The sequence below is a fragment of the Mauremys mutica genome, chromosome 11 (genome assembly GCF_020497125.1).
Source record: "Mauremys mutica isolate MM-2020 ecotype Southern chromosome 11, ASM2049712v1, whole genome shotgun sequence".
NCBI classification, from domain to species: Eukaryota; Metazoa; Chordata; order Testudines; family Geoemydidae; genus Mauremys; species Mauremys mutica.
This window is the reverse complement of record NC_059082.1, coordinates 80,014,570-80,037,579: the sequence shown is the minus strand read 5'-3', so window position 1 is coordinate 80,037,579 and position 23,010 is coordinate 80,014,570. Positions and strand designations below refer to the sequence as shown.

Here is a 23,010-nt window from a genome sequence, read left to right as displayed (position 1 = left end):
CTAAGCCAGTGGTCCCCAACGCAGTGCCCGCGGGCGCCATGGCACCTGCCGGGGCACCTGCCTGTGCCTGTGTACTGGCCTGCGGACAAGCATCCGCCGAAATGCCGCCAAAAAGCAGCAACGTCAAGAGGCGTTGCCGCCGAAAAGCAGCGTCATGAAGAGGTGTCGCCCTCTTGACGTTTCCGCTCCTCGGCGGCATTTCGGCGGATGCTCGTCCGCCGGCCACGGTCCTTGGTGGCTCATCGTCTGGCGCCTGCCAGACGAAAAAGGTTGGGGACAACTGCTCTAAACCATTGTTAGCTTTAGCCTAGGATCTGGATTTTTACCTTAGGCTTTTCAAGGTCGGATCCAACCCATTGACTTCCATGAATACTGGACCACATCCTAAAATGACATCCTTTTAAAAATGTCTCCCTTTTAAATGGGATGCGAACGCTACACTTGAGTAGAAAAGGAACGCAACTCTAGGATATAAGCAATACAATTTTAATTCTGACCAGTCACCTACAAACCCCTTGTCATTCCACTGTTCTGATGGCATTATTAAATATCACATTTGTGTGACATCACTAGGGAAAAAAATGACAGATACAGAACATTATGATACAATAGTACAAATGATAAATTATATTTATACAGTAAATAATGTCAACAGTCAGCACAAATTCATAAAAAGCAGCCTGCTCCCAGTATTATGAAAACAGTTTGGTAAATATTTCAATTCTAACACTTGTAAAGGAAGCAAGTTTTGTGAGATTCTGCTGTGAAAAATAAACCGTCTATTTCTCCACAATTTGTGCAATATTAATACATACAGTACACAGTAGAAACGGCAACAGTAAAGGGAAGATGGATAACAAAAGCGGTCTTAGCTATGGGACTTCAAAGAGACTGTAAACAGCACAACCCACTATGGTCTCCCTTCCCGGTCCCCTCAAGACATTTTAGTTTTTACATAGTATAAAACTGAATAAATAACTGAGCTTATTTTTGGGCTTAAAATTATACCAAGATGCTTTTACAAAATAATTAACACTATTTATCTTTGGTCAATTTGACCAGTAAGGCTATTTTGGGATACTAACATTTTAAATCAAAAGCACCGTATTATCTCGGAGAGAAGAGGGTGTCTGGAGAAATGGGAGTGTGAATGAGATCAGGTACACGTAATGTGCTCCATCAAAAAAAAAAAAAGAAAAGAAAGAAAATCAGTTTAACCACTGATGACCATGAAATGGATTTAACATTCTGGACACAACTGATGCTTTGATTGGCTAGGGCAGAAACCACCTTTCATTGTTGTTTATATGCCACCGGTATGCATGAGATCTTTGCAGACACAGGGATGCCTGCTATCTAAGAAACAAAAAGATATTTACCAAACCATCTGCATGTTCTCATTTTTATTTGATTTCGTATCCCGACACACACTTCAGGCTGGGGATCTTAAGGCCGTTAACTTCCTTGGCCAAGTGCTCTGTAGCACCATGAGACGTGCTTATCACGACTCAGACACAGGGTGCCTTGTCATGGTTTCTTGTGCAATGTATGTAAAAAGTAGTATCGCTCTTACAAAAGTGGGCTGGTAAAATCTACAATTTGCCACTCAGCAGCTTCATTCAACCAGGGCATGTAAGTTCCCTACCAGGCCAATAGTAAATTTTTATCACTCCTTGAGGATAGCTCATTACTCTGAGCTGCAGATGATTTTCAAAGAATTACAAAATATGACCAGCTCCATCCTGCCTCCAAATGAAGCTATCTAAAGTCTTTCAGAGGTTGCAGTCAGAACCTGTTGGCTGATGGATAATGCCCTCATCTACACTTTGCACATACAAGCAACTGACTGACTAAAGCCTGGGAAAATATCAAATGAACTAACTCCATAGTTGAGAAAATTAAACTGAAAACAACATGGAGTGATCTTGCCACAGACCAATTGGAAATTATTTTTTTCATTTGCTTATATCACAACCCGTAAAAGTTCCTACTGCTAGCAATAATTATGCTCTTCCTGGCCTATATTGATTAATAACGTCCAAAAAGTCTTTTCTTCCTTATTTTGAAAGACAACATGAATGATTTGGTTTTTGAAGACTTTCTGGGTGTGGACAGTCGTTTCTCCTCCTATATAAAAAATGAGCAGGTTAATATTCTGAATCCTATTTGTAAACCCAATAGCAACAAGAGGATAGAACAATCCATGCACTTAGCTTTCCGTACACTGAGATCTACTCCAACCTACACATCTAAAATGTGTGACCGTACCCCAGTTAGGATGGATTTTCAGCCCGTTTTACTCTGGCAAAAGCATACAAATCCCGTTCCTTTCACACCAATCAGTCCTTCCTTTTTATGGCACACTAATGGGGCTGTTACAATCCACATAGTATAATTACACCAGAAAGTGGAGCTCTGCCATTAATTTGTTTCAGCTTTTTCGTAATCCAGGGAAAGGCCACCAAAAAGGACATCAGTTCATATGCAGAGATGCCCCAATTGAAGAAGTTACAAGCTCTAGGATATTCCCCTAAATGTGCCCAGTGTATGTTTGCATACCATGTGAAAGCAGCGCTTTTAAAATGTTGCCATCTTAGAGACGGCCGGATTTATACCAGTAACGCTGACTGAAACCTGCGCATGGTTTAGTGCTGATGAATCCAAGACATTTGAGTTAAAACTATATAGTTCAGTTTAAATTAACAGTTGTAAATGGAACCAGTCACTGACATGGAGTGCACCTTTAGTTTAAAAAAAAAAAATCAGATTAATGAGCCACTTTCATAGATTTAGAATTTTTTAAAATTTCCAGAAGTCACTATTACAAAAAGAAAAACAGCCTCATGATTTTCTTAAAGAGGCTAGCAGTTTGTTCATGTTGGTAATCATCAGAAAATGGCGAGTAAATTAAAGGAAAGGCAGCATTAGTGTTTTCTAAATGTAGTCTTAAGTCATATGTTCAAATTCATTTCCTCTAAAAAGTAATTAGTCATGAGAATTTGTTTTAAAATTTCATTACAAAGTCTTAATTCAAAAATAAAATATTTTAGTGTTAATCTTCCCTTTTAAATTTTCTTTACAGAAACAAAGAGCTAAAAGCATAAATAAAAGGAGGGCATTCAACCATAAAAATGACATTGGCCAATATCTTAATTTTTCAGCCTGACCTGATAAAAGTCTATCAAAACTAGACAGTTAAATAAGAACCACATTATAAAAATTAGCAAAAAAAATGACTATTAGGTTATTCTGCAAACTCAAATATGAAACTGTACTAAAAACAAAATATGTGCAAAAGTGTAACTGCATATAGCAAGGTTAAGCCTGAATTAGTTTTAAAGCTTGCCCCGGTGAAACTGAATTCAAAGTTGTCCCACTGTATTTTGTTTTTCTTTCGTCTCACATTGTAAGTCAAATAAAAATAAAATACACACAAGCACTTCCAAACGAAGTCACTACTGGACAAGCACAGAGCAGAACACTCATTTAGCACGAGTGCAGCATGCCACTCACAGGAAGTTCCTTACAGTCCTTAGATAGTAGTGTACAAATGCAATACTGCATACAACAGCACACATTATACTTGACAACTTGAGAATTTTCTTCAGCTTTTTTTCCTTTCGAGACAAGCCTGCTTTGTCAGTCAAACCGCCGAGAAAGTGGTGAGATTTTGTGTTGCAATGTTTAATGCGTAAAACCAGCCTTCTGGGCCCTCTTCTAAGAATAAGGACTATGGGTGAACCAACAGTCTAGAACTGTATATAGTTATGTGCAAAACCATTCACTAGCACTCCAAGTCTCAGGTCTATCATATGAACAGCTGTAGGTAATAGTAATTTTAGGATCCAGCACATCATCTGACATCTACAAAATAGCAAATGGAGTTTAAAATGGCAGGTTCTCCCTAGAAAGTGTATTGAAATGGTTAACAAAGTAACAAAATGGACATAATCTAACTTTGGCAAAAAGTCTGAACATTTCATGTAATGCTCAACAAGCCAAAGTAAGGTACCATCTGTAGCAAAGACTAGATTTAGATTAACTGGTAAGTATAGACAACTCTTCAAAGTTCGTAACTGTAAACTGCAAATCTACTTCCAAGTCGCTTACACGCCATTCAGTCCAAGCAGATCCTGTTCATTTTCCCCCAAAGACTTCAGCTTGGAAACTTTATGAAAAGAAAGTTCCTTCGATTGGGTCTTTATAGGAGGAAAGGGTTAGTTGTATTTGTGGGCTGGGATGCCGATGGAGGGATTCCCGTACTATGAAGAGGCTGGGTCATTGATCCTGCAATGTTCATGTTCATCCCCTGGCCCATTCGAGTGATAGATGCCATGGTGCCCATAGCTGGTAACGGCGCCATTCCCACAGCCACTGGTGCCATGGAAGACAGAGGTATTGGCTCCATGCTCATTGCTGGCACAGCATTAAAAGAAGGACTCGTGCCCATCACGGGACTTGCTCTCATCTGATTTAGTGTGAGGGGCTGGGGCTGATTCACTTGGAAGGGGTTGATTGGAGTTGGTGCTGTAGCTGTCCCTAATTTGAAGAGAGAAAAAAAAAAGAATGCAGCTCCAAAAGAGGTCAAGGTTTTGCAGGCATGCCATGTATATTTACAGATAAGGTAGAGTTACACAATACTGCCCTCCCGCTCCCCCCCCCACAAAAAACCCAAAAGAACAAATGCCACTTCTAATGAAAATCTCTTTTACAATACCATTGACATATACTGGGCCACCTCTCTCTCAGTGGCACAAATTCCATTTACTTCAGTGGATATATAATTAGAATTTGTCCCACTATATCTTTATGAATGCCAGCAGGATACCACAACACCGATGGGTAGTTTTCAATTTTCTGTAAGACGAGCTGTACAAACAGATTCTGAATTCAATCAATCAGGAGTGTGTCCGAACAGGACATTCTGAGGCTATACTGCAACAGATAATTGCAGGTTATTTTTATTCATTTATTGCACTTAGGCTACTATAAATTTGTTCTCCCTTCCTCTGCTCCCAAGATTTCAGCCATTTCACTCAGTTTTAGAAGCTGTTCAGGTATTTGGCTCCGAAATTTGTCAGGAATTCATAATGTAAACAAGCCGGTTCCGAATTACAGTAAAGCTGGAAAAAGCAAAGAATTTTCCCAGCATTCAAAGTCTTTGATCCACTGCCAACAATACACATTCTTTATACCATGGATGTTTAGACTTATTTGGATGGCCCAGTGACCCCTTGTAAACTTGACAGATATGTAGACTTCCTGTTGCTGAATAGTGCTAAACTGCTCAGAACCATTGTTCATTCTGTTTTCCCCAATATTTTAAGGAATTTCATAAACAAATATTTTTTTAAAAAATATTTTAAGACAAATTACCACCATTTTAAATAATCTTAACACACCCCGGGTTACCATGTATAGAAATGTCAGTGCACATAAAGATACTAACATAAGTGTTTATTCCCATTTGTTTACCGTGGCAACACCACTTAGTCTTTACCATAAATAAAGAGTCATAAATGCTACTACAGTACAAGCCTTTTTGCAGGAGAGCTACAAGAGCAGATTAGTTTCCAAGTACACCAAGGGTTTCTTTTTGATCAGCTGAGGTTATTTCAGGGATGATCTATTTATGGCACTGTCTCATCCTATTAAAATGTGAACTGGAGTGAGCACGAAGGTTTTTTCCAGGCTTCGCCTCCCCTTACCAGTTTGCACTCTGTTACTGCTGGCAGCATTAATGAAAACAGTCATTTCCCAGGTCTTCAATAAAATTGCCTGGAGAATGGAACCAGGGCAGGGGGGGAGATACTGAGGACAAAAACAGATTTTGTAGAGAGAAGGCTGATGGTGAACTCTTCAGAAGAGCTTACAGTCAGGTCTACACTTAGAATACTGCCGCTATAGCGCTTCAGTGACAACGCTGCTACAACAGTAGAACCTCAGGAATGAAGGCTGTCCATAACTTGGAGACGTTCGTAACTCTGAACAAAACACAGCGCCGGCAGTTCACACTTGAGACCAGGTTCCAGAGGCAGCCTACGCAGCTTCCCTGCAGGCAACTTATTTCAGAGCAAGCTTGTCCTCCTCCCAACTGGGGTGGGGATGGGGTGGAGGTGAAAACAGCATGTCCCCCTCCTGGAGGGGTGGGAGTGTGAAAAAACAGCCTCCCAACCTCCCCCCAGCCAGGGGAGGAGGAGTGAAAACAGTACCCACAGCTTACAGGAAAGCAGTGCCACCCCCAGTGCTGCTCCTGCTCCCGCTCCCACTGCCTTAGGCTGGCAGCAGGGACTCAGCTTTGCCTGGAATCTCAGCATCTTCAACTCCTAGCTGTAAGTGGGTGCCCCGGGTGTGGTGTTCGGGGTAGGGGTGGGGACAGGCAGCTGAGATGTGCCTACCTTTAAGATACAATACAGGCACAGTACAGTATTTGCTTTTTTTTTTTTTTTTGGTCTCCGCTGTTGCCTGATTGGTTATGTCCAGTTTCACATGGTGTCTGGTTGACCGGTCAGTCTGTAACTGTGGTGTTCGTATCTTTGAGGTTTTACTGTACGCCAAGAGGAGAGCTTCTCTTGTCAGCATAGTTGATCCACCTCCACGAGAGGCGGTACCTTTGTTGATGTGGGATGCCCTCCCACTGACGTAGTGCTGTCTACACCAGGGGTTAAATCTAGTCATTTTTCACATCTCTGAGAGATGCAGTTATACCAACAAAGAATCCTGTGGCACCTTATAGACTAACAGACGTTTTGCAGCATGAGCTTTTGTGGGTGAATACCCACTTCTTCAGAAGAAGTGGGTATTCACCCACGAAAGCTCATGCTGCAAAACGTCTGTTAGTCTATAAGGTGCCACAGGATTCTTTGTTGCTTTTACAGATCCAGACTAACACGGCTACCCCTCTGATACTTGACAGTTATACCAACGTAAGTCTATAGTGTAGATCTGGGCGAAGCAATGCAAGTTTCTAAGTCCCATTTTCAAAAGTGCCTTGGGAACTTTGGAACTTAAGGGCTTGTGATTTCTGAAGTGCACTAATGTGTTGTGCATTAATTGGTCTGTGTAAACCCTGTTGGTGTGCACTTGGAGCTACCTAGTGGGCTTTAACATAGTCTGTGCAATATAGTTTTGATATTTTAATGCAATTCAGAATTAAGGGGGCCACAGGCATATTCTGCGTGAAAGAGTCCAGGCTTTAGATGGGATTTTTTTGTTTGGTTTCATTTTTCTTTTGTTAGGTGTGTGGGGGGGGGGAGGGAAGAAAGGGTTTGGGCAGAATGTTTTAATACTTTTGACTGAATATATTATTTTTAGCATTTATGTTCATGTTTGAGAGGCAAGATGCACACATGGCTAGCCAATGCCTGCTCAACAGCTGCAACTCCCACTGAAGTTGATAGTTTATCTCAGGGTCCAACCCTACAGGACTAGACTAAGAATAGGAAAAGACTATGAAGGCTTAGGATGATACAAACAAAGGAAGGTACTAGTATTTATTATTTGTGTAACAGTAGCGCCTAGGCACCAACCAAGATGGGCCCCACTGGACTGGACAGCAAACAAACTCATAGTACAAGATTCACAGCCTCAAAGAGCTTATGATGTAAACAAACAAGATGTTTGAGGGGAAACAGGCCAAAAAAAATCATGGAACTACCATGCCATTTGCTGCCATCACATTGTTCACTATGCTTGTGTGTTCTACCGCTTCCCCCGCCCTATGTCTGTCTTGTCTATTTAAACAATATGGACTCATTGTTTCTTCGTATTCCCCCATTTGTAGTCTCTTGTATTATACCTGGATTGTAAACGCTTACGGGTAGGGACTGTCTTGTTCTGGTTTTGTGTAACACCTAGCACAATGGGGTCCTAGTTCATGACTGGGGCTCGTAGGTGCTACAGTAATAAAAAATAAATAATAATGAGAGTTGAGGTCATTGCCGCCCCCTCTCCTCCCCAAGAGCCAGGACTAGAACCCAAATCCTTCCATGTATCAGTCCATTACCTTTCCACAAGACCATGCTGCCCTTCCCTCCTAACTGCAACAGAGCAAATCCTGCTGGCCAAACTAGTCTAGGATGGCAAGCAAGCCAGGAAGTACAAGTTTTAGATTGCGCTATGTGCACCAGAGGTGAGTAGAGTTTCTTCTACAAGAACAAATTTGGAAGACATGATATAAACAAAGTTATATATTGGAAAGGGATGTATTGAGACATACCTGGAGCTAAGAACGGATTCAATGACGGAACAGGCTGCGGCGGCTTAGACACCAATGAATCCAAATTCACCAAGGCTGCATTGGGCCCCAAGAAAGACTCGGGGGTTTTCCGAGCTGCATTTTGTTTGCTTGATGTCATGTTCGTGGGCTGAGAATCAAAGAGATCAGGACTTGTCGTACCACTATGCTGGGATGACAAAGTGGAACCCGACTCGGCTGTAACAAAAAGTCAAGAACAATCTGTTAGGTTCACAATGCTAAATGCTACAATTTACTAAAGCCAGTTATCTGTCTGTTCACTATGTATTATAATCATGCAAAAAAAAGTCTGATGATGGAAGCAAGTGATTTCATTCTACTACTAAAAATACATCCTTAAATCTGATTTTATACTATAATTTTGTTTAAATTGCCAAGTATGTTTTACACTTTTAGCAGGTTGTTAAATATATTAAATCTTAAGTATCCCATAGAAGTGTAGAACAGTAGAATTACAACTGCAGTGTAATATAAACAAAGCTTCTACACAACTGACCTTGATATCCTTCTTTAGTGTGCTGTGATATAGACGCGAATGAACAGCCTCTATGGAGAAGATATTCATGAGCATCAGAACTGCGGCCTCTGAACTATCATCTTGGTATATTTGTTCATTCAGTGTTAGCCATTCATCAATTAAAAGATTTCTTTTAAAAGACGAACTAGGGCCAACACTGAGCTATGTCATCAATCTTACAGAAGGTGCCCCTTATAAAGAGGTACAGAGTCTCAAAGCATTTACATTTTTGAAGTCTAGCAGTTTCATTTTCATTGGGTGAAATACAAACTTCCACAACAGTGAACTTTCAGTAATTCTTTCCCTATTGTTGAATACAAGTGTTTACATGTCTATTTGACAAACCATCACTCAGGTTACTTTGTCTCCTTGCCTCCTACCACGGCCTTCACCCAGTCACCATGACTCAGACCCAAAACACGGGCTGAAGATATGGTCTAGTTAGGCATAAGCTATTGGGCTCAATACAGGGGTAACACGATGAAGTTGTGTGCCCTGTGCTACCCAGAGGTCAGACTACATGATGGTAACAACTGGCTTTTATTGTTACATTAGCTATAAAAATGGCAACAAGTTCTAAGTACTCCCCAATTTGAATTTATCCATTGTGAAAGGTGGATCTTGTTTCTGTCATAAAAAGATTAAACAGCTGGTTTAAAAAAACCTGTTACTAAGATTACCAAAAAACCTGCCATTTGCCAAGTATTCATTTGATCCGTACCTGTCTTTTTGGAATTTCGAAGGTTGTCAAATTCAGAAAAGTCATCTTTAACGGTACCATTCAAATTACTGAAAAGGTCAAATGATGTGCTTCCTGTTCAGGAGAACAAACGAGACCTGTCATTAATAGATCTTCAACTGCATTATGTCCAGTGCTATTAAAAGCAATTTCGAAACCACTCACATTACTTGAGAAACATTTCCCTCTGTGTCCTATCATGGCCATTAAGGTTCAGCTGGGTGCTTCGACTGTCATTACCCCAGACCAAACTCTTTATGACTAGTAGCAGTGCATTTTCAGTATCTGGCCCTCACCTACGGTACAATCTTCCTCTGACTTTTCAGTATGGAAGGCCTTCAAGGCACATGTGGTTATGTGTCTTTAGGTTGCAGTGGAGATGGTCAGTGATTTTACTGCCCAATATAGAAGGTAGCATATATATATTAACTAGCTGTGCAATCAAGTGGTGCATCCAGATGCTGTGGTGACGGGCATCACAATTCTATGTAGTATTGGAATTAGAAGCATGGATAGAAGCCAGTGATAACAAGCAAAATGGAATGTAAGTGTGGCCATACTTGGGGTAAGAACTGGATTCCCAAATTCAGCTTCTTGTTTCACAGATTAAAGGGACTGGGAGGGCAACAGAAAAGATGTGCTCAGTACCTGGCGTAGATAAGGCGCTAGAGTGCTAAGCAAAGGGGAGCCTAGCTTTACTCTGCAATCAGTGAAGAAGACACATTCACTAGATGTGGAAACACCTTTAGCAAAAAGGAAGGGAAAAAAACCTATGTAAATAAAGAGTAATCATATTACCCCAAACCTAACAGGGTTGGAATCTGAAAGTCACTTTTTAAACAATCAGTTAGCATTAAGCTTCATTACATTTTGAATCATTACAATGACACTTAGAGGCAATTAACTCTCAGAAGTAAAATATGAAGACAGAATGCAAGTAAAGATTTTGTATTGCAAATGTTATTTATCTCCAGCAAAAAAGAGAAAGTTATAAAATATCTTTAGTCTCATGAATTTTACAGAATCATTTCTAAAACATTCCATTTTCCTTTGCCCATATAAAGCTAGATTAGACAATATCATGACATCATTCCACATACACATCCTTAGTTTATTATAAAATGTACAGAGATGAATGATTGCAAAAAATTCATTTAGCACAGAAAGTCATGGCACGTATCCAAAACCACCCTGTTATTATGGTTATTGGGAGCAGTAAGTCACAAGGCATAAGGCAAGGAGTTGCAGCAGCACCTTCTGCACTTCGTTACATAAGAATTTACAGAGGGAGCTTTTCAAAGGCAGGTAAGCATCGAACTTGCGTCTTTGAAAACCTCCTCCTCAGAACACCAGATGCTGATCAAACTCTGAACAGTTTACATCTACAGAGACACCTTTCTGCACAGCAAGTCACCACATTGACAATGTCAGTAGTTTTGAAGCTTTCAAATTGTTTTAATACTCTGTTTTTTGGAAATTAAATGCTTAGGTAATTAAAGAGAGGGCCAGTGGCAGCAGTGCAGTCACAGGTGCATGGCTGAACTGGGTGGCAGGTGTACCTAAAGTAAAGACTGGAGAGGATGTGGAAGGGAGTCTGGAGGAAAGAGCCACCCGAATGCAATGCTCTGACTCAAAATAATAGCACTGAAATGTCTGTTCTAAAGTCTATTATATACTCCTGAGGGCATTCTGTGCCAAAAAATTAAAAATTCTGCACACAATATTTTAGAATTCTGCAAATTTTATCAGATAAATGTGAAGGCTCCGGCCTGGCACTGGAGAGCACAGGGCACCAGCTGCACAGAGGAGGGAGATCACTGTGCAGCTTCGCCCTGGGACATGGACTCAGTGGTGAGGCTGCACCCAACCCTGACACAGCGCAAGGCCTGTTCCTGACCCAGAAACACCCCAGGGCCCTGCCCCTCCATGCCAGGTGCCCCAGGTGGGGGCAGGCAGGCTCAGCAAGGCAGGATCCAAGTGTGGAGGGGGAATCTACGTGCGGGTTCAGAGGATTCTGTGTAGGGCAATCTGGGTGTGGGCGGCTCAGTGGGTGATCTGGGTGTGGGGGTGCATCTGGATGCACAGGGGCTTGTTGGTGGATTCTGGGTCCAAAGGTAATGGGACTCTGGGGGGGGTGTCCAGGTGAAGGTGGTTGGGGCTCAGTGGGGGTGTCCAGATGGTGGGAGACTGGGGCTTAGTGGGGTTGGGATCCAAGTACAACTGGTTGGGGCTTGGTAGGATAGGGTTCTGGGTCGGGGGGAGGCTCGGCAGACAGGTCGGGGTATATGGGGATCCAGATGCACAAGGATTGGACGGATGGGGGAGCATCTCCCTATATAGTGACCCCTCCCCCTGCAGCTGAGAAGTGATGGATGCAGGAAGCGCGGGGGGGGGGGGGGAAGGGAAGGAGGAGTTTGCAGAGCTTCCTACAGCCGGGGGAGAAATCTGGGGGTGGGTCTGACCCAGCCCCAGATGCCGTGCAGGGGAAGAGGAAGTCCCTGGACTAGCAGCTGAGCCTGACACAGGGTAGGAGCCACTAGCCGTGTCTTCCCCAGTCCCGCCCACACCCCACAATGATTTACCTCTGCCCTGGGCACCCAAAATATACTGCTGGGAAGGGTCGCATGACCACGTTAGTGGCTTCCCTTTGCTTCCATGTCAGAAAGTCATTTTTCTGCAGGGAAACAAAGAAATCTGCGGGGGACAAATTCTGCGCATGCACAGTGACGAAGAATTCCCCCAGGAGTAATTATAGGTCTTATTTATTTTGAGATCCAGTACTACAAGTCCTTCAGTGCAACTGTTTCTTTTACCTGCTGCATTTAGCAATTGCCCACATCTCACCTTAAGTTAGTCAATGAAGACAGGCTGAAAAAATAACTCCCCTCAGTACAAAAAAGCAAACAAACACCTTTAAAGGGATGCACACTTACACCACAGGTTCAGTACAGCCTATTTACTGGAAAGGATGTCAAACGTAAACAGTCTCTTACCAGAAGTGGAAATAGGTTTGTTTGCAGCTGCTGGTCCCCACGGATCTACAGTAGCTTTTGTTGCTACAGAGGATGACTGAGAAGGAGCCCAAGGGTCTACATTTTTGGAGAGAGACTGAGTAGCGGATCCAGTTGGTGCTCCCCATGGATCAACAGAAGTAGCTGGCTTGGCACCTGCAACAAGAGACAGTTGAACCACAGATCAGAAAGTCACTCTGAAAAGCTTTTCTAGGAAATTAATTGTAGTAAGTTATAAATACTACCCCTGCAAAGTAAGCACTAAGAGAAAATTGTGAAAAATTAGATGCTGTGTTACATCAATTTTGCCATGCTATATGTACAGACAACTAATTTGTGGAAGACTCTTGAAGAATAAAAATAAGCTCCCACTTGAAGATTTAATTAAACTTGCAGCAATTTGCTTTCATGGCAAACTGTCATTCACCATGGCACAGAATTATTGTTCAGATTGAAAGTGACATTAAATCACAGGTTACATTTAAAATAAACTCAAGAGAAAGATGGTTTCTATAAGCCATTATCTAAAAGAAACCAAGAACTCAATGTAAAAACTCAAAGTGTTCAGGGGAAAACCTACTTAAAGGCTTAAAATGAGCTATTTTAAAACTCTCTCCTGTTTCTACCATATTTTAATTTTGTAAAACAAATCCTTCAACTTTCTCTGAGCTACAATTTTTCCTCCCGATTTGTGATTATTCCTGCCATAGGTCTTCTCTAAATTGTCCCCCATCTGTTTCCAAATCATCCTCTCTGTTCTTTTCCCTATTTTAATGACTACTATTGGCTGTAATTATCCAACACATCAACACATATCCCTTCTTTAAGGTTTTCTTCATATGATCTGCAAGTTCAGGGCTCTTCTTATTAAAGAAGGATACCGATACAGCATGTTTGATCCATCCTATTTCAGTACATTATGATTCAAGCCTGATTCTTCACTCCCACAGAACAAAACCCCCAAATTATTTATATTTAAGTAAAACCTAAAGACCCCAACCAGGGGTTGAATCGAAGGCAGAGTCTCTGCCCTAAAGAGGTTATGATCTGACAAAACAGACACAAACAACAAAATAGCAACGCATCCAAAGCAAAGTCAGATTTCTTGATAGTTTCATCCTCACATGAACCCCTTTCCCTGCCAACCTCCCTTGTGATCAAATGCCAGTCAAACTTCTTCACAATCTTTGCTCAGCCCAAGTGTCCTCCTTCCACCCTCCCCCACCATCATACGAAAACACCCAGGCTCAAATGCAGGCCCCACTGAAGAAGCCAAACTTGGGACTTCAGTGAGGCTGGGGCTTCACCCTCAGGTGGGGGCTACACTTTACAGCTCTACTGTACCAGCAAAGCACTTCTCGTGTACACATAGCTTATACCAGCAAAACTGCACTTGTGTCAGCATAGCATATTCCAGTCCTCTCCCCAAAAGAGAAATAAGCTACACTGGCAAAAGCAGTTTTGCTTGTATAATTGTGTCTGCACTGGAGGTTTTTGCTCTATGCTATGTTGGTCAGAGGCCCCATCTCGTCAAATGCCTGACTGACATAGCTATGCCAGCAGAAGTCTGTAGTGTGAACCTGGCCTCAGACTCATTCTAGGAGGCAAAAACCCAAACTGCCAGAAGTCTGAAAGGCCTGCTCTTGCCTGTGTCCCCTCCCCCATAACAGGGGGTGTGGGGAAGTGGGAGATTCTGCTCAGCCCTAGAAAGAGCAGTATTTCCCCACTACCAACGTCACCTCTCTCCTCCCACAAAACAACTCAATTCCACCTCTCACTTGCCCAGATCCAGTACTTGCTGCAGACCTCCTACCTGTCTGCAACAAGCAGTAGCAATCAGAAAGAGCATCCCCAGCCCTACCTTTGGAGTTTCCTTTTGGAGAGGCATTACTAGTGTTTCACACAGTTTTTAACAACGTTCTCTGAAAGCGTATACAAGCATCACAAAGAGAGCAGTATTTACGATGCAACCACCTACTCAACAGAAGCACTTCGGTACCTATCTTTATAGTCTGAAGATTCCAAGGAGCATCTTTAATGAAGCAACACTCGGCAGCAAGTGTATCAGATACATGCCTGCACTCAGCATGCAAGTGAGCGAACGGGAACCCCAAACCGAGAAAATTCTACTTACCAACCCAAAATAATAAAAGCAATAATTTTGCTTTTATAGCACATATCCACATAACCCTTTAAAGTGATCAACTATTTCCAAGTTAGAATGTGTGTTCACATACACCCTTTTTCCGAAAACTAGATTTCAACAGAGACCAAGATATAGTTGGCAACAGGAAATAAGTATAAAAAAGAAACTAATGCTTTAATACAAGAACAGGACAGAGCCACTCTTGTAGTAGACAGCTGTATCACCTCGGTTCACCTTGCTGTTTCAGTTTACAACCAAATCCTCAGTTTAAAGAGCAGCACCATGAAAGCCAACTAGGAAACTAGGAGATAAGCATACTAGCACAAGTTCCGATTTGCAGAGTTGTTAGCTCACTTTCATCAACAGGTGGCATCTTTTTGTTCCATCTACAGAACAGGAAATGCTGACGGGCTCCATTTGAATATGGCTACTCTCATTCCAGCATATACACTTCCTTCATCTGCATTGTGTGTTGAGTTACGATTGATGATGCCATGCAAGAAATGCTAATGACACTACTCCGGATAAACGGAAGCTTTCAAAAATGTCTTTTGTTCTTTCATAAGATAGATCACAAATTAGAACAGTTGTAACTAAGAGCATTGAGGAAGATACCTTCCCCCACCCTCCTTCCCTCTATTGAAATGTCAAAGCACAGTTAGGCAGGATTAAAATCCTCTATTTTAATGAGTCACTGTTTTACTAGCAGTCAAGATTCATAAACCTGACATCTTCAAGACTATCCTTGGGAGCCAAGTAGCTGGAAAGCAAGAACAAGGAGCTGTTATACATGGCATTAATAAAGTTGGGAGCCAAGGACAGGAAACTCAACAGCTGCAGCTAATACCATCCATTGACAAGTTTTTGCTTGTGTTTTAAATACAAGGTTGATGTAATTTTCCCTATAAAAAAATAAAAACAGTTTCAAAACCCCAGAACTTTAACCTTTTCTAATCTCATGTTTTACTGCTCATCATAGATGAAGATGCAAACTCTGTTTAAAACAAAACAATGACCCAGTGGCTAAGCAGCTGCACACAGTGCTAAAATCAATTCTTCAATTCTAAGCACTTTGCAACATGTAGATCAGCTGGAGACAATTGCTATCAGAACTTCCTGATCATAGGGAAGGGAAGAATGAGGAGAAAAGGAAGTGATTTTTCCTACCTGTCAATCAGGTTTTGTCTACCATCATTGAGGTCATATAACCTTCTGTGGGATCTTGATCACTGTGGCAGGATGGGAAGGGGAGACTTTGGCCAACAGGGATATCCTGGGGGGTTTTCATATGGAATCTAGCCAACTGGAGAATCTATACCTGGGACCATAATCCCTATAAGGTTCACAAGGACCTGGACCCAGGTTTCCCAAGTTGCTGATGGACCTCCTGAATGAAGCATTTCCTGCAACTTATTTTACCTCTCTTCTGAGGCACTGTTGTATGGTGTCCATTTGAACCCCCAGACACAAAATGGAACTAGTGGTATCTGGCTCCTGTTCCAGATGATCACGACTTGTACCCATATGTTTGAAAGATCTGTTGGCTAATTCACCACCACCCTGGCGGGGGCCCTGATCAGCAAGATATCTATGAAGGGGTAAACATGAACTTCCTCATGCCTGAGTGCCCCTATCAGGACTACCAGAACCTTGACAGATGGCTCTTTTTCCATGAGCATGAGCCAGACTTGTCCTGCTTTGCCTCTTTCGATTTTTAATTGCGTTTCTTAGGAGTCCTGTGTCTCACATAAGCCAGGGAATAAGAGGGATGGTCTTTTCACTTCTTTTTTTAAAATTTACAGTGGCACTGGGCATTGCCTTTTTCCCTACCCCCCCAGTAGCTGAGTCTTCTGGGTCACATTCAGAATGAGATATGACGCTGCTGGCTTTTTAGGGAGTCTTGATATTTTTGCTTTTATTTTGTTGGCACTTAGACTCATAGAATCTCAGGGTTGGAAGGGACCTCAGGAGCTATCTAGTCCAACCCCCTGCTCAAAGCAGGACCAAACCCAACTAAGTCATCCCAGCCAGGGCTTTGTCAAGCCTGACCTTAAAAACCTCTAAGAAAGGAGATTCCACCACCTCCCTAGGTAACCCATTCCAGTGCTTCACCACCCTCCTAGTGAAAAAGTTTTTCCTAATATCCAACCTAAACCTCCCCCACTGCAACATGAGACCATTGCTCCTTGTTCGGTCATCTGGTACCACTGAGAAAAGTCTAGAGCCATCCTTTTTGGAACCCCCTTTCAGGTAGTTGAAAGCAGCTATCAAATCCCCCTTCATTCTTCTCTTCTGCAGACTAAATAATCCCAGTCACCTCAGCCTCTTCTCATGAGTCATGTGCTCCAGTCCCCTAATCATTTTTGTTGCCCTCCACTGGACTCTCTCCAATTTTTCCACATCCTTCTTGTAGTGTAGGGCCCAACACTGGACACAGTCCTCCAGATGAGGCCTCACCAATGCCAAATAGAGGGGAAATCATCACGTCCCTCGATCTGCTGGCAATGCTCCTACTTATACAGCTCAAAATGTCATTAGCCTTCTTGGCAACAAGGGCAACTCATAGCCAGCTTCTCGTCCACTGCAATCCCCAGGTCCTTTTCTGCAGAACTGCTTCCTAGCCATTCGGTCCCTAGTCTGTAGCAGTGCAGGGGATTCTTCCGTCCTAAGTGCAGAACTCTGCACTTGTCCTTGTTGAACCTCATCAGATATATTTTGGCCCAATCCTCTAATTTGTCTAGGTCCCTCTGTATCCTATCCCTACCCTCCAGCATATCTACCACTCCTCCCAGTTTAGTGTCATCTGCAAACTTGCTGAGGGTGCAATCTACGCCATCCTCCAGATCATTAATGAAGATATTGAACAAAACCGGCCCCAGGACCGATCCTTGGGACACTCCGCTTGATACCGGCTGCCAACTAGACATGCCAAGTAGACTTCAGAGTCTACTGTCTTGTCCTAATGGAGACAGAGGGGCCTGAGGCCTGTAAAAGGGGATAAGGAGGGACTCTAGCCCATGAATGGAGATGCCAGAAGTTAGAACTCAGACCTTTGGTTTCAGGTTGGAGAAAAAAAGACAACAGATTATGGCTACTGAAGCTGGCTGCAGGTGGTAGACCATCTGAATAAGAGCCAGCTGAGTAAAACATCTGGTTAACGGCTGATATTGGAAGAACAGAAGTAGGAGTATAATGGCAGAAGGAGATACCTAACACGTCCCTTACTGCTACTTGGGATTTTTGATGGGTTTGAGCTGTTTAGTTACCAGTTGGTCTGAGAAGCAGAGGGAGTGGAATAGACAGTGGGTTAGGACTGCAGCCAGGAGCAGTGGCTGTTACGATGTGGCCCTCAGCAGTTTTACATCCTTTCACAAATTGTCTGCTTCCTTCATGCCCAGGGGAAAGAGGATGAGGGACAGGAGCACCTATAGCTGACTCTCCTGGATCTCTGAGCTAGACTAATTTGGTTCCTGCCCGAGTCATTCCTGGCTGGATTGAAACCACCTAGCTGTCTCTGGCTGCAGATTACAGAAAACGCAGAGGCCCCCCCCATCAATGCATTCAGTGATGAGGGATTTCAAAAGAAGCAATCCTTGGCCTTCCCCTGCTTTCAGGGCTTTTCTGCCATTCCCACACATCTCTCTATTTCTGAACCTCAGTGAACAAATCCCATCCAGAAAGCTTCTAGGAAATACATCCTCCACCCAACTACATAGCTCAGCAAATCAACCCAGATGATATGCGTCAGAATTTCAACTAGTAATTTTTGAGGGTCATTTGTTTTAATTAATTCCCCCTCCCCCCAATGTTTATAGAATGGGATCCTGTAAACAACTGCCTACAGCTGAGGAGGCAGAACTAAACTGTCAGGCACTTCAAGGAAAGGAGAAGCTTCTCTCTGCCCATGTTGTCTGGATCTGTCCCCAAAGATGAAGAGGTTTGAAGACTCACTGTAAGAGCTGTGGACTTTCTGTATGTCAGTATAAACACACTTTTCCATTAAGAACAGTAATAACACATTGTAATTCACTGCTAGTGCACTGCTAATTACAGCAACCTGACTTGGATGTCTGTCACTGCCTAATATAGTTTCTTAATCTAGGATGCTGAGCATAACTACAAGTCAGAGTCTGAGTATCTCCAACATGAGACAAGTAGTTTCTGCTGCCAAGGGAAAAATGGAAAATCTGTTACCACTTCCCTCCCTTTGGGGTACGAAGCCTCACTACAATGGCATAAAATCAAACTAAATGGATTAAAATTTCCATTACAGTTTTCTCTTGATGAAATAAGCTAGCCAAAAAATTAACCACATTAGATCAAAATACTTACGTTATGGAGTATGTCAGTCCGCCCACGTACAGAAAACCTTGGACAGAGTCAGCACCATGAAAGTGTTTTTCAGCACTACTTCTGGCAGTGTTTATTCTTACCAAATGATTGCCATGGGTCAGAGGTGGTAGCTGTAGCTGCAGATCCTCCCCAGGGGTCTGTTTGTTTTGCTCCAGCTGTGGGTCCCCAGGTTTCGGTTTTCGGAGGGGCTGGTGCTGATGAGGGCAGTGCATCCATGAGATCCAACAAAGTTGTGTGCTGTGGGAAGAAATGTTTTTTAAGCTTTAATAAAGAGGAGTACACTACCCTGAAGTAACATGCCCATCATGTCACAAAGCAATATTTTGTTCTGTTACACACCCTGCTTGATCAGCTGCATGGTCTTTAACCTGCACGGATGAATTTTATCTACCACAACAAAATCCCAAAAGCATATACAGGCCCAGATTAAGCTATATTTGACTGTATTTCATCATTTTGCAGCATAACCAGGAATTTCTTAATTGAAGGCACTACCTCCTTCTTTTTGGGAATTTTAATTGTGTCTCTGCGACTCTCCTCCAGAGCCATCTGTAATCTCAGATCATCTCCACGTCGGAGGCGCTCCTCCTGCAAAGGAAATCAACACTGTTGATACTGACTGTTGGGCTAGACTGTGCCTTTAAAATGGTGCAGTTTGCTCCCTCCATGTGCCTAGCCCACTTGGCAGGCCAGTGCAGGGAGAAGCCTGCTATAGCCTCAACTCTTGCCAGCCCCTTTGGAGCAATTTGCACCAAAGAGGTGTGCAGTGGGTTACAAAGGACAGATTGTCCCTTGCCCGTGATGTGATGAGGGTTCTTTGGGTATATCTCCCCACTTATGCACAAGCCAAAACAACCTGACCCTAGTTCACTAATCTTAAAGATGAGATCATTAAACCTATATACACAGTCCACTTAAAATCTTTGTTGAAAGCTTGTTTTTTTTTAATACCTTTCGCAGAATGAGTAAAACAAAGATGGCTTAAATAATGAACTAAAAGACGCGGGAATGTAAAGAAAGTAGATATTCCATCTTCAAATTATTATAAACCATTTCCCCTTTAAAACATTGAAGATTGAGACATCTGCTTTAACTTCAGATTTCCTGGCTTTTGTCAGTCTCTCTCAACATTTGATAGAATTGTTAGGTCTACAAGGAACCAAAAGTCGTTCTTCTAGTGAACTGTGCACTTTTTTGTGGGATTCTAAAATTTCTAGGCCATCTCTAATATGTTTATGTCAAACTGACTTTATTTCAAATGATTTTGATTCCATCACCACTTTCTGAATTTCATCTTATTCCCCAATAGTTATATCTTTTCCACTTTTAGTTTAAGTTAATTATTTCCAGCTTTACTGCTAAATGAGAAAAAAATCCTCTTCCTTATGATATCCATTTGCAGACAGAAGGACTTTCGTATTTAATGTACAGTTATAAACTGATGCTTGTTGTAAAAAGATTGAAGATCATTATGGAAGTGCCCGGCATGATTCCATAATTAAGAGTGAGTTTTGAATGTATAGCTGAGATGCAACCCCTTTGTTATGTATTAAGAATATAATATAATCTCCCCAATATTACAGCATTTACTGTGAATACAGAATGAATTTTCTGTGAAGTTACAAAAAATACAGTAGACTAGCTTGAGTTAAAATGAATTAAAAATGAGTGATTTAGGAAAATGAGCATTCCAGGTCAGACCATTTTTTCATTTTTTTTGTCCCAAATGATGGTAACAGAATAAAACACTGTTCAATCTTAGTAGTTTATAGGTTACAAGTCACTGAAATTTTGTACGCTTTTTTTTTTTTAAAGGATTTATTTTTTTTGCAATAATTTTTCATAACTGAAAGTTCAGGAGGGACTGATGAATAATGTTCTTCCACAGAAGATGGCTCATTTCAAAATGGCTGCCATGTCTTATTCTCAATGGGTCTGAAGCCTCAGCTGCCCTCATCCAAAATGGCTATTGCTTCACAGAGCTCCCCAACTGGAGTGAAACCGAATTGCGTTCATGGAAGATGGTATTCCCCTTTGCAGTTAGAGCACAGACAGAGAATGATTATAATACACAGGAAACTCACCTGCTCCGCAACTTCTCTGCTCATTGCTAATGCAAGCTGCAGTTGGAGCTCTTCCTCTCCACTTGTCTGAGGTCGTGCTTGCTCTAGCTCTGAAGAAACTCGAGGGGATGTAGCTGTTGAAGGAACAGAAACATATCGAACATAAGAGAGTATATATGAAGCTTTATGAACCTCTTAACATGCCTGATCAAATTCACTCTTCGCACTGTGTTTCACTTCTATACAGCTGCTCTTGCAAGCCAAGAATTACAAACATTGGGCCTTATCCTGAGAGGTGCCAAGGACTCACCACGCCCATTGACATCAAATGAGAGTAGAACATGCTCAGCTTCCTGAAAGATCAGACCCACTTCCATGATGTCAACAAACAAGATGACAGAAGTTATTAAGAGAGACTTCTGGAAGAATTTGATAGCTTAGAGGGAAACCGTGCTTGAAAAACAAGGGATTAATTTATTAACAAGGATTATAATATCAAGGAATACTGAGTATCTGACTACAACGGCTGCTAGATATAAAAATGCCACAGCAAATCAGAGCTTTAGAGATGGGGTTACTGGTTTCATAAACTGTGTGGTTAATCATTCAAGAGATGTTTCTCTTACTGTACTGTAATAACTTTGCTGAGAGCTAGCCAGTATGTAGGTAAAAAGGGATACCACCCACATTTTTATAAGCTAATGCCCAATCTCAGTCTAGACACATAAGTAATCTATTCACACATACAGTTTATAAAATAGTAATATTCTCTGCAAAAGCATTTCATTCAAACAGATTGGTAATTTAAAAAAAAAGATTAAAAATCTGGTATTAAGGAATATCTTAAAGGTAGGATGCAATATTTCATAGCAGCCTTGTTTAAAGAAAATGATAGCAGGTATAGATATTTGTATTATAACTACTACAGAAGTCTTCGTCTAAAGGTCAAGAATTTATCTGCTGAGAATTAGTTGCAAACCTATGCTGTCATGTCATTATATAGCAATGAAAAGTAATCAAAGATGAAAGACTACATGCTAAAAAAATGCTTGTGTGTGTTAAAGCTGCCTTTTTACAACTGTAACATTTGTATTACAATAGCAACCAGACACTCCTTTGGAACTCCACTATGTTCACTGAACAACTATTAACTAGCTTTTGTGCTCTGTCACGGATTATTATGTGTACACTGAAACATTGTTTTACCAAGGCATGACAGTTGCTGTTTAACGTTTGAAATATGAATTGTGATCTTGCATAATCCACTAACATTTTATTTAAAAAAGGTAAAAATTTATTTACATTGAAAGCTAAATTACCCAGGTAGTAGGAAAAATGAATGTTTCTTCTAAATAGCACAGCTTAGTGTTTAAAAGTTAAATGGCTAAATAGTCATTTTAAACACAGTTTTTAATCACCTTTTATAAGTGTATTACCCCTCCACCTGATTCTAGCCAATAACATTTCCTGAATTGGTATAAATTTTGACTTTACACCAACCCTTCTTTCTGGCTGGAAAGTCACCTTAAAGGAAGTCTATGCTGCAAGGAAAAGTTAGCTCCAGAGCAACATGAGGCAGTTCCCTTTCCTCCCTACTCTTAGACCCAGCATGCCATTTCCACTGCATTCCAAATCTAAAGGAGTGATGGATGAATTTAATACCTGAACTATGTACTCTGACACTGTACTGATCCTTCGACTTCCAAACCAGCCAGCCTGGCCCACTACTTTGAATTCTAACCATATCTACATTATTTAACTACTGCAACCTCTGCCAAGCTTACTACTTTCTCAGACCTCTTCTCCATATAATCCAAGTTTTGTCTACTTCAAAAGTACTCTTTACTCCCAAAAAACAAGGCCAAAAGAATCTTACACATGGGAAGAACCTCCAGGTCTTCTACAGATCTTAGCATGCCAATCA

General features: G+C 41.7%; 1 protein-coding gene across 1 annotated transcript in view; it reads right to left on the bottom strand.

The window, feature by feature from the left end:
• Nucleotides 1-470: 470 nt before the first annotated feature.
• Nucleotides 471-23,010, bottom strand: part of EPN2 (epsin 2) — a 62,542-nt gene continuing 40,002 nt past the window's right edge. Inside the window, exons 3-9 of the mRNA XM_044980798.1 lie at nt 21,108-21,220; nt 19,519-19,611; nt 19,104-19,260; nt 12,507-12,680; nt 9,496-9,588; nt 8,219-8,434; nt 471-4,539 (exon numbers count right to left, since the gene is read on the bottom strand). Of these exons, the coding sequence (XP_044836733.1) occupies nt 4,202-4,539; nt 8,219-8,434; nt 9,496-9,588; nt 12,507-12,680; nt 19,104-19,260; nt 19,519-19,611; nt 21,108-21,220 (1,184 nt within the window). The 3' untranslated portion in view covers nt 471-4,201. The remainder of the gene's footprint in view (nt 4,540-8,218; nt 8,435-9,495; nt 9,589-12,506; nt 12,681-19,103; nt 19,261-19,518; nt 19,612-21,107; nt 21,221-23,010) is intronic.